Source organism: Gopherus flavomarginatus, chromosome 2, assembly GCF_025201925.1.
Source record: "Gopherus flavomarginatus isolate rGopFla2 chromosome 2, rGopFla2.mat.asm, whole genome shotgun sequence".
Lineage (NCBI taxonomy): Eukaryota > Metazoa > Chordata > Testudines > Testudinidae > Gopherus > Gopherus flavomarginatus.
This window is the reverse complement of record NC_066618.1, coordinates 35641850-35653994: the sequence shown is the minus strand read 5'-3', so window position 1 is coordinate 35653994 and position 12145 is coordinate 35641850. Positions and strand designations below refer to the sequence as shown.

The 12145-nt window shown below is 42.4% G+C and overlaps 1 protein-coding gene across 4 annotated transcripts in view; it reads left to right on the top strand.

Annotated features, from left to right (window-relative positions):
• Positions 1-12145, top strand: part of MYO3A (myosin IIIA) — a 220499-nt gene that overhangs the window by 30711 nt on the left and 177643 nt on the right. For all 4 annotated transcript variants that reach the window (XM_050939001.1, XM_050939000.1, XM_050939004.1 and 1 more), the window contains exon 3: positions 1796-1930. In XM_050939001.1, coding sequence (XP_050794958.1) covers positions 1796-1930 — 135 coding nt within the window. The remainder of the gene's footprint in view (positions 1-1795; positions 1931-12145) is intronic.

Sequence of the window (12145 nt, the reverse complement as noted above, 5' to 3'; positions counted from 1 at the left end):
CAGCAAGGTGGTTCCCAGAGTGTCTCCTGTGATACACAGGACTCTGGGATACTGCCCCAGAAATGGTAGTGCTATTGTCACATACTGAAAAGGGATGGTGTGAACATGGGTACATACTTGTGCACAGTGTATACCCATACCAAGCACAATATATGAGGATACAGTGCAGATATGGGGTACCCACAGTAGCAGTATATGAACAACTAACTGGAGAAGCACACTAGTATCGATGTACCATACATGTGACCAGAGTGGCTGTTGCTGAGATTCCCATGTCCCCAAGTGCAGATGTAATACCTTCACACCTTGACTGCAGCAGAGCCCAGTAGCACCCTTCTCTGAGTACTGGAAAACTCTCATGTGTCCTGGGGCGTCATCTGGTATGGAGATCCCTGGGTGCACTGTTGCAGAAACTCCAAACAATATGTAACTTTCTTCAAAAGTATAAAGAGGTTCAGTGAGACCCAAAAAAGAAGCAGTGAGGTCTTGCCACATGCATTTGCAGAGATGGGGGACTCAACAGCAATGATATTTTTCTAGGGCTCCCTTCTCCCCATTTTTTTACTCTGTCAAGGAGAGGAGTGTGAACAGAGTAACAGTAACAATTCTGACTCCACATTAGGGGAGCACCCAGGATCCACCATCAAGAGAGGTGAACTCTGCTGGTGCCTTTGGTGAATGCTAGCTAAATTATTTAGTACTCTTTCGAGTATAAGAGCTTGGGGAGAGCTGAATACTGAAATTGAAATTAAAACCAAGAAAGATCAACTTTAACCAGAAAGTGGCATATTTGTCATTTTCAGTCTCTGTGCCTGTGGCAATACCTGGATGTTGATATGGACAGTATTTGCAAAATTACCCCTAGCTGGGTGGTAAGGTTTCAAAAGGTATGAAATGTTTTTCAATGCATTTAATTAACTTATTGTTATTTATTATTATTTGTATTGCAGTAGCATCCAGGAGCCCTGATCATGGGTTAGAGCGGCATATTGCTAGCCAGTGTAAAAGCAGAGAGCAAAGACTGCTGCTCATTGGAGCAGAATCTAAAGATCTAAGTGTAAGAGAGACGGAGGAGCACAAGGAAAGAATGAGACAATATTTGTCAGTGAGATTCAGCAGAGCTGTCTAGTAAATTATTTCATTCAGCCTTGATGCTGTCATATTTTAGTAACTTTTCCTTCTAAGCAAATGCCTTGTTTAGCAAAGGCTGCTAATATACTGGGGCTGGACTCATACCTGCTGGCACAGAGAGAGGGAGGTTAATCCAGATTATACCTTCCAGAAACTGGCTCTTAGCCCCAGAGAAGGGATTCACAACTGAAGGGAGGGCAGGTTGTAGGAATAATGTCTGTTGTCACTCATGGTGGTACCAGACAAGAAAATCTGCAAGTTCTCCCAGGGACTCAATAGCAGTTTTTCTGGAAGTTACAATCAGTACTGCCCACCCTTGGATCTCTGCCAGCTTCATGCAGAATGTTGAGAGGATGTTGTGACCACCTGGAACTATGGCAGTTTCTTCCTCCCCCATACTTCTGTTGGAGTCAAATTGACAGAAGACCGTGTAGGCCAAAGATGACTTTAGTCTTAATTCTGTATAGTTAAATATATTAAATAGGGTATTTTGACTGAACAGAACTAAGTATATGTTTTACAGTGTTGTAAAGGATGCACTAATATTTCATTTGACTTTGTTTTATCTTTAGACAAAGTTTGAATAGACTGCCCACTATGTGTCAATTTTCATATGGCCTTGGGTTTGCTGACCGCTATTTATTTTTGTGATATGCGGCACTAGGATATTGATGAAGAAATTGAAGCCGAGTACAACATTTTGAAAGCTCTCTCTGATCATCCCAACGTAGTCAAGTTCTATGGAATGTACTACAAGAAAGATGTGAAGAATGGAGACCAACTTTGGCTGGTTCTTGAGGTAGATAATTTTTAATTATTTTAATTTTATTATTTTTTAAAAGCAGTTTTCTTCCTGGCAGCATTCTTACTTCCCTTGCAAACCCATCATATCAAACACAACACATTTGTTTGACATTTTCTCCAGTATAGCTGCTCAGTCCATAAATGCTGTTACTAGCCCCTCCTGTGTTCTCAAATCATTCTTTGATTTTTCTCTGGCTCCAAAATGCTCATCTAGTATATTTATTCCCTTAATGTTAATGTTATGTCTTTACAAATAAGTTCTTATTAGCATTTGTACCCTATTGAATGCTCCTATCTTAATTAGTTTCCAATCTAAATACTTTTTTCCTTTGGTGAAGATTGGCATACAAATCTCTATCCAGAGTGATTTGTTTAAACAAGGAGTTAGGACTAAGCACGCCAGTGAACCATACTTAATGTGATGTGCTTTTTACAATATAGTAAAAGTGAATTAAATTCACAGGGTCTATGTGTATAAAAAGCAAACAAAATAACAATAAAACAAAAAAACTATCCAATTTGCTGTTGATGTCAATAGGCGTTCGCTATGTTGAACAAAGGGAAAATAAGGCCTGTAATTTGCATGCTTTCTTCTTTAATTATGATTAATAAAAACTCAAGCATAAAAAGTACATTTGAAAAATGGCATTAAAATCCACAAGGGCCAGTCCTGCAAGTTCTTCACAGATGGAATTCGCATTAACTTTCCTGTGAAAGGATTTGCAGGATTGGGCCTTAGATGCCAGGAATGCAAATGAACACTTATGGCTATGCAAAGCATGCTCCATTTATCTTGTTAGGCTCTTGTTGTTCTATGGGCGTTCGGTAACGACGTGTTGAAAAATATATTTCTTTTACCATTTGCTTGCTAAATGAGGGAATACAAAATTTCCTCAGTACAAAACCTGACAGGTATTATAGGCTTATCCTGTAAATGAAGAGAAAGAAATTAGTTTGTGGTATTACAGTGTATTAATTGAGGGCCAGCGTTTCAAAAAAGCTTCATGTCCATAACGAGAGCCAGATTTTCAGATGTCCTCAGCTCCCATTTACTGGCCAAAAGGACTGGCCAGATTTTCAAAAGGAATCAGCACATTGCATGTGGAGTATCACTGAAAATCTAGACCCAATTGTGGGTGCTGAGCATTTGAAACGCTGGTCCTGAACTATTTTGAAAACTCTGGTCCCTATAGCATTGCAGTAGAACAATCAAAGTAGGACACGGTCTATGTAAAGTATTTTAGGTCAAGTTAGTAATTTAGCTTTTTAAATTTTCTGTGGAGTTGCTTCTAAACTTTGAAAACTAACTGATGCCTTGGCAGGATTTCATTTTTTTTTAAACACTTGGCATACATAGGTGTGCACTTTACTTTGCATATTATGGTATACCCTTCTTTTGGACGCATTACTCTCATTGTAAATGTGAAAAGCAAGTCACTTGTCAATATACGTAGACTAAAATAAATCAAGGAATCTAGTTAATTTGAATGTTTTTGTGTGTATATCTGTATGGATAGATGGATAGCTATGTATGTTTGGAAATGTAAACTTCAAAGAGCAGATAATTGTACCTGTTGGTTACTGAAACTTTCCTACTTTTAATGCAAAATTTTTGTGGTGAAAAAAATTGTAATTTGAAAGAGATGCCTTTGTTGAAATGTTATCTTACTTTTACTCTGTCCATAGCTTTTTATGGCCATTTTACCTTGTTTTTGAGTTTGGCATAGTTACCTTACAAGTGATAAAAATGAAGATACCTTCTGTTTTGTTTTAATTATTACTGAGAATATGTCCAGGAGGAAGAAATTTTATAGATTCTTATATGTGGTGTTTAGTCATTCTTCCTTGTCTCTCTGGTCTAATGAACTCTGTGTAGAGCACAGGTGAGCAAACTATGGCTTGCGGGCCACATCTGGCCCGTCAAACCATTTAATCTGGTCCTCAGCTTCTGCCAGGGAGTGAGGTCAAGGGTTTGCCCCACTCCAGTGCTCCAGCCAGGGAGTGGGATCAAGGGCTTGCCCCACTCAGTGTGGCTCCCAGGAAGCAGCCAGCATGACTCCTCCTCCGGCTCCTACGTAGTACACTGAGGCATGGCCAGGAGGCTCTGTGCACTGCCTCGTTTGCAGGCGCTGCCCCCCTGCAGTTCCCATTGGCCATGGTTCCTGGCCAATGGGAGCTGCAGGGGTGGCACCTGCGAATGGGACAGCGTACAGAGCTTTCTGGACGCGCCTCGGAGCTGGAGGTGGGACTTGCTTCCGGGAGCTGCTTGTGGTAAGCACCACCCAGAGCCTGCACCACTGAGCTCCCCCGGCGCCCCAACTTCCTGCCACAGCCCTGGTCCCCCTCATACCCTCCTAACCCCTCAATCCAAGCCCAGAGCCCCCTCAGCTCCAGCTCCACTCCAGAGCCTGCACCCCAACAACCTGCCACATCCCTGATCCCCCTCTCGCCCTCTAAAACCATTGGTCCCAGCCCGGAGCACTCTCCTGCACCCCAAACCTGTCAGCCCCAGCCCCACCCCAGAACCTTCATCTCCCTGCATCCCAACCCGGAGCTCCATCCCACACCCTGAACTCCTCATTTCTGGCCCCACCCCAGAGCCTGCACCCCCAGACGGAGCCATCACCCCCTCCCACACCCTTATCCCCAATTTCGGAGCATTCATGGCCCACCATACAATTTCCATACCCCGATGTGGCTCTCAGGCCAAAAAGTTTGCCCATCCCTGATGTAGCGAACTCTGTTTATATTGGAATGTTCTTCAGGGAAAATTGAGTTGTTCTTTTAGGGTAGAATTTAGGCCTGCTGCTTCCTCCACCTAGTGCAAATTCTGTGTTTGTGCTTGCAGCATTTCCCTTTACGTCTAACTTCAGGGAAGGTGTGATGTTGCACTTCATATGTTTTATGGAAATATGCTAATGAGTGAATATAATGTAACTGGAATATGCTTTATGCAGAAGGTCTCTTGTAAGGCATCACTGCAAAGCTTATAATCTATTGAGTGTGTTCATCCTAGTTGTATGAGTGTATCATTCTTGTACCTAAAACTAGAAATATGAAGTATTACTCTGAGGTCCTATTGTAATTATGCAAAGTGTGGGCCATTAATGGTGGTTTAGAATTTTGATGGCTCCCATTGACTAGGACAATTAGTTGTAAATGGCTCTGTTTACTTGTAAGGCTTCCTATGTTCCTGTAAGTGAGGCCGTAAATAATGGAGGCTTGGGGTCTCACAGGACATGTGACCGTGTCACCTGGTACTGGAATCCATTTTAAACCTAGTGCTTTTCCATTTAGAAGGGAGGGTGGGGACCCAGAGAGACAAAAGATTCCCACCTTGTGCCAAAGCTATAAAAGGGGGTGTAACAGGACAAAGGGGCTGCCAGCCATGAGAAATCCCCTAGTTACTACTGAGCTATACCGGGGAAAGGATTGGGCCCAGACCAAGAATGAGTCTAGTCTGTGAAAGAAGCTTATTGGAACATCTCTGAGGGTGAGAGTTACCTGTATTCAGTTTCTTAAATGTTTTAGGCTTAGACTTGCGTATTTTGTTTTATTTTGCTTGGTAACTTACTTTGTTCTGTCTGTTATTACTTGAAATCACTTAAATCCTACTTTTTACACTTAATAAAATCACTTTTGTTTATTAATTAACCCAGAGTAAGTGATTAATATCTGGGGGAGCAAAGAGCTGTGCATAGCTCTCTATCAGTGTTACAGAGGGCAAACAATTTATGAGCTTACCCTGTGTAAGCTTTATACAGAGTAAAACGGATTTATTTGGGGTTTGGATCCCACTGGGAGCTGGGTCTGGGTGCTGGAGATAGGTGACTTTCTGAGCAGTTTTTGGTTAAAGTCTGCAGTTTTGAGGGAGTGGTTCAAACCTTGGGTCTGTGTTGCAGGAGGCTAGCATGTCTGGCTCAACAAGGCAGGGTTCTGGAGTCCCAAGCTAGCAATGGAAAACGGGCTCAGAAGTAATTCCAGCACATCTGGTGACAGCCTCAAGGGAGTCTCTGTGACTGAACCCGTCACAGAGGGGGCTTGTCTCCCATTCCCTCCCCTGAAAAAATCCCGGAGTTCCTTCCCACCATGTAGACTGAGTTACATTTCCACTGCTTTGTCTCTTTAAGACTTGGACTCTGGTAAAAAGGTCACAACATGCAAATCTGGTGAGCAGATTGTGTGGTTCCAGCGGAGGTCTGATGTTCTTGGAGACACGTCAGCACTGGGCTGGGGGAGCTATGTTTTCCAATTCTTACAGTAATTGTTATGAAATGTTCTTGTTTAAATATCACTCTGTGTCTCAACTGAGAGTGTAACACCGGGGGAAACTGCTACAGAAGGAACCCTAAGTATGGGGAATTAGATATCTAAACTGAAGCTCATGTATTTTCTAAGGTGGATCCAACAGAATCTGTGTAGCTAGGTTGCCACAAAAATGAAGAGGTAAGAATATACATAGAAATGCTTGATCTTGGAGGGATGATTGACCACCACGCCACTGCTTGACATAGCCACACAAGTACAGACGCTTCACGACTTACACAATCATTCTGTTCCGGAAAGCCTTTTGTAACCCGAATTTTACGTAAGTTGGAAACGTACACTGTGCAAGCATTAAAAACAAAAAGTTACAACATTTTCTGCTCTAAATCAATCTTCTTTCGCTTACGAACTGGTCCTGCACTCTTGCTATCACGTGGTAGCTTTCCATGCATGATTTGAATGAAATAATAGGGTGAAATCACAGAAATAGAGTATCACTGAAATAATAAGAGACTGAGAGGCTGTGAGAGCGCAAAGCCTTCCCTTGTAGGAGATGCTACTGTTGTATTCCTCCACACACCAAACTACAGTACAGTACTTTATGTTTCCATATGCTATGCAATATTTTACGCAACTCAAACATTTTATTTATGCCTTATGGAACTTTTTGTGTAAGGGCGAATTTGTGTAAGTGGGATCTTGTGTAACCTGGGGAGCATCTATATGTGAAATTGTAATTTTGTCTATATTGCACTTCTGTCATTTTAGTTTTCCTTAGCACTAGGACATGAAGGTGGTGTTCAGATCTGAATCAGTTTAATGTTGAGGACTGAAGTTAAGGTTCAAGGACAAAACCCAGCTAGTTTATAAATGTAGATTAGAAAGTGCTAGACTTGGCAGGTGTTTTCATGAGATTTCAGCCCCATAGAGTAGAAATATCACAAAAATCATCTGATATCATAATATTTCAACTATTTTGAATGGTGAAAATCTCATGATCTCAGCTGTCATCTTGGGCTGGAATATCAAAAAGAATGGCTGTTCTTGGATGACTTTGGCCATATCTGAACCTTAAGCGGAAAACAGGCCCCTAGTGAAACTGAGCTCCCTGACATTCAAAGAGATGAGGGTTGGAGGTTCAGTTTTGGGGCATCTCTAGTTTTAATGAGATCTGACACCTTCAGTTCATTATTTGTTTACTGTGAGCATTTAGCTGAAAGGGGATGCATGAAGTAACATCCAGGATGTTAACGATCTGTGCTGACGATATTGTTCTCTGAGTTGAAATCATTAAAGCAGATGAGCACTAAGAAATGCTTGGCTACAACTATAATGGAGTTGGGGAGCCTGGTAACAACATATATATTCCCTGACTTGGCTACAGCACAGCTGGAAGTTGAGTTTAGATGGCATCTATAATTAGGTTGACTCACCCAGCACGGAGGCTGAGATTTTGATTTTTAAAACTGCCTAGAGATTTGGAGGCCCACGTCCCATTACAATTAATGGGATGTGGACTTCCAAATTCTCTTGGTTGCTTTGAAAGTGTCAGCCTAAACTTCTAATTGTGTCATAACCAAATTTGTGCAACATAGGAACTGACCTACTGAATCCGACCAAAAGTGCATCTCATCCAGTTTCCTGTCTCAGCAGTGGCCAGAACCAGATGCTTCAGAGGAAGAGTCAAGAAACTGCAGAATGAACAACTTTGAAATAACCTGCCCAAAGGGAAATTTCTTCCTTTATCCCCTTGGTTAGTGACTGGTGTAGGCCCAGAAGCATGAGGGCATGTCCCCTTCATCAATTATTTTTTCTGTTAAAGTGAAATTTCTGATTTTCAGTCATGTTTGGTTTCCATTCATATTCATTGAATCTCCCTCCCTCCTTCCCAAGGATGGCATGCAGAATAGTTAGTTGATATTCATAAAGCACTTTGAAGATGTAGAGTGCTATATAAGTGTTTACATATCAGAAACAAGCCTCTGCAAGAATGGGGAATTGTGACATTATTGACATGAACTGTGACCATATAGATCATTGTTGCAACCAGGGTCCTATGGTTGAACCAGGTTTGTACAGAGGAGGTCAAGTGGGGTGTCTATGGAAAAGTTGTAGTTTGCTGGTTATGATTATGCTGTCTGTATGTGTGTATCATTTTTGTATTTGAAGTTATGAATATTGGCTATGTACTTGTATCTTGATGTGTTTGATTCTAAGTAGACTCAGTGAAAAATTTGGTCAGCTTCTTGAGAAAGGACTATTTTCAGTAAGTGCCCAATCAAGAAACACTTAACTGACAATGGACTTTGGGAGACGCTAATCCACATCTGAGCTTTCCTGGAAATGTTCAAACTAACATGTAAAGTAAACAATGTCGTTGGCCTGCAAAAAGCTGAATCATTCATAGACATGTGACTTGCCCAGGTGGCTACAAACTCCATTTTGTTGCTGTGATTTTGCACAGAAGAACAAAGGGGTTTCCGCTCACAAGAGAGAGAACATAAAAGGCCCTGGAAGCCTCTCCATTTTGTCTTGAGCTGGCTCAAGAGATGGCCTCTCCACCCCGAAGAGATGGCCTCTCCACCCCAAAGAGATGCTTGAAAGAAACTGGTGTAACCCTTGGGGTTTAGAGAGCATGGCCCCTTTAAATCTTTTTCCTAAGGGGGGAGGGGGATCAGTGAGAGAAAGGAGGGAAACTCCAGGTGGGGCTCTGGAGTGGGAGAGAGAGAGAGAAGGGCTGCAGCAAGCAGGCCCTCCAGAAGTGAAGCAGCAGAGAACCTGCCTGAAGCCTGGGAAGGACAGGGTGGCTGAGCGGGGACACCCTGTTATAACCTTAGTCCCAGATTTGGACCTTAGCGTCCAAAATATGGGGGTTAGCATGAAAACCTCCAAGCTTAGTTACCAGCTTGGACCTGGTACCTGCTGCCACCACCCAAAAAATTAGAGTGTTTTGGGGCACTCTGGTCCCCCTGAAAAACCTTCCCTGGGACCCCAAGACCCAAATTCCTTGAGTCTCACAACAAAGGGAAATAATCCTTTTTCCCTTCCCCCCTCCAGGTGCTCCTGAAGAGATACACAGACACAAGCTCTGTGAAACTACACAGAGGGACTCCCCCTCTCTGTTCCCAATCCTGAAAACAAAAAGTACTTTCCTATTCCCCCAGAGGGAATGCAAAGTCAGGCTAGCAATCCAACACACAGATCTCCCCTTGATTTCTTCCTCCCACCAATTCCCTGGTGAGTACAGACTCAATTTCCCTGAAGTAAAGAAAACTCCAACAGGTCTTAAAAGAAAGCTTTATATAAAAAGAAAGAAAAATACAAATGGGCTCTCTGTATTAAGATGATACAATACAGGGTCGATTGCTTAAAAGAATATTGAATAAACAGCCTTATTCAAAAAGAATACAAATCAAAGCACTCCAGCACTTGTATTCATGCAAATACCAAAGAAAAGAAACCACAGAACTTACTATCTGATCTCTTTGTCCTTACACTTAGAAACAGAAGACTAGAAAGTAGAAAGTACTTCTCCAAAGCTCAGAGAAAGCAGGCAGACTCACAAAAGACTTAGACACTCAATTCCCTCCACCCAAAGTTGAAAAAATCCGGTTTCCTGATTGGTCCTCTGGTCAGGTGCTTCAGGTGAAAGAGACATTAACCCTTAGCTATCTGTTTATGACACACCCCAAGACAGGAGCCAGGAGGAGCACTGTGCCAGGGGAGAATTGCTCGAGAAGAACAGGCTGGAGCTGGACCCAGTATCACTGCTGCCCAGAGCTGCATGGGGCTGTGAGTACTGGGGCTTGTGACTCTGCATTGGGAATAAGGAGGGAGGCTGCTAGCTAGTTAAGCGGGGAGATGGTTCCTCTGTGTGGCTTTGCAGAGAGGGGCAGAAGAGGGCACTGGAAGGGTTTGTTGGGAAAAGTTTACTGGCGCCGAAGACAACCAGGAGCACCCAAGACTCAGCCCTGTACTGGAACTTTGCACAAGCCTCCTGAGCTCTGTGTGCATACACCTTGCTCAGTGTCTGTTCTTCCAGACTGTGCTACCAATGGGCCTGTGAGGCCTTGATTTGAATGCAACCCTGTTTTACTGCTCCCCCTATATTTCCCCTTCTTGTTTTTCTCCTCTCATCTCTCTGTAAATAAATATTTCCATTTCTTATATCCATTGTGCTTTTCTGGTGTGTGTGTGTTCACTCTGGGGGATGTGGAACAGGTGACCCTGGGTTGGAAGGGACTTTCCCTGCTGCATTCTTGTACGCACCTTCTCTTGGCCAGAGCTGCCTGCAGAGCAGACTCCATCTTGGCCACGAGGGCGCTAAAGTTACACTGGAACAAAGGACAGTAACGATGGGGTGTGAGTGATTGCTGGACCCAGACTAGGAAGGAGTCCAGTCTGTGCAAGAAGCTTATTGGAACATCTCTGGGGGTGAGATTTCATCTGTAATCAGTTTCTTAATGTATTAGGCTTAGATTGCTTGTTTTTGTTTTCTTTTGCTTGGTAACTTACTTTGTTCTGTCTGTTATTACTTGGAACTACTTAAATCCTACTTTTTATACTTAATAAAATCACTTTTTGCTTATTAATTAACCCAGAGTAAATACCTGGGGGAGCAAACAGCTGGGCATAGCTTTCTATCAGTGTTATAGAGGGTGGACAGTTTATGAGTTTATCCCGTATTAACTTTATACAGAGTAAAATGGATTCATTTGGGGTTTGGATCCCATTGAGAGCTGGGTGTTTGGGTACTAGAGACAGGAGCATCTGCTAAGCCCTTTTCAGTTAAGTCTGCAGCTTTGGGGTATGTGGTTCAGACCTGGGTCTGTGTTTGCAGCAGGCTTGCCTGTCTGGCTCAGTGAGATAGGGTTCTGAAATCCAAAGCTGGCAGGGAAAATGGGTTCAGAGGTAGTCTCAGCACATCAGGTGGCAGTTCCAAGGTGGTTTCTGTGACCGAACCCGTCACAGGAATATTGTTCATTAAAATTAGTTCCCTTTTAAAAAACAAAACAGGTCATCTTGTTGATATAATGAAGCAGCAAGACACGTGCAATTAATCGTGCCCTCTTCAGTGCTGATTTAATTAATTAGAAGCTGTCTAGAAGGTATTGGATGATGGTACAATATAAAAAATATATATTTGACCCAGAAAAATGTATCAAAGTAAACACATTTGTGGAAACAAAGTTCAGTGACCCTTTCCGTTTCCCTTTTCTTAGTGTGTTATGCTGTGTACATTTGTGGCATATCTGACAGTATTTGCAGGATACATATGAAATTATTGCCTAGCATTCCTCTCAAACTGCCAACACTCCAAATCTGAACACACTGTAAGATAAAGATTAAAAAATATAAGAGCTAAAGGAAAACTAATAGTGCGGGAAGCTGTAAGCAATGTGTGATTCATTTATATAGTATAAATAACATTTTTTTGTAATTTCAGTTTCCCAATTTGGCATTTCTGAGGGAAATAGTCAATAACAGTGAACATGATGTAATAGTAACTGGTCTGTGCAGAATAAAAGTAAACTAGAACCTAAACTCAGTAATATCCTTCTTTGGCCTAATCCTGAGAGGTGCTGAATACAGGCATTGGCACCAGTGGGAATTGTGCCTGCTCAGTATATCTAACAATCAAACTCATGATGAGGGACGATACTTGAGAGGATTCTGCCAAGCTTACTAAGCTTTGTCGTTTGTATTTGGAGATGTCCGCAGAAGAAATCTGCCTGTTCATTTGTTAAAAATCTGTTATAACTGCGATGAACAGGCTGAGCAGCCTCATGTCAGCAGAGGTCAGTGTGATGAATTTGCTAAGGGGAAATCTGCTGCAGCTCTTTCCCTCCTGTTTGAGAGGGTGATGGTTGCTAGGAGAGGAAGGTCATGAGGCAATTAGAAAGCAGTCAGTGAGGGATGGATCACAGAGGCAGGTTATCTGAGG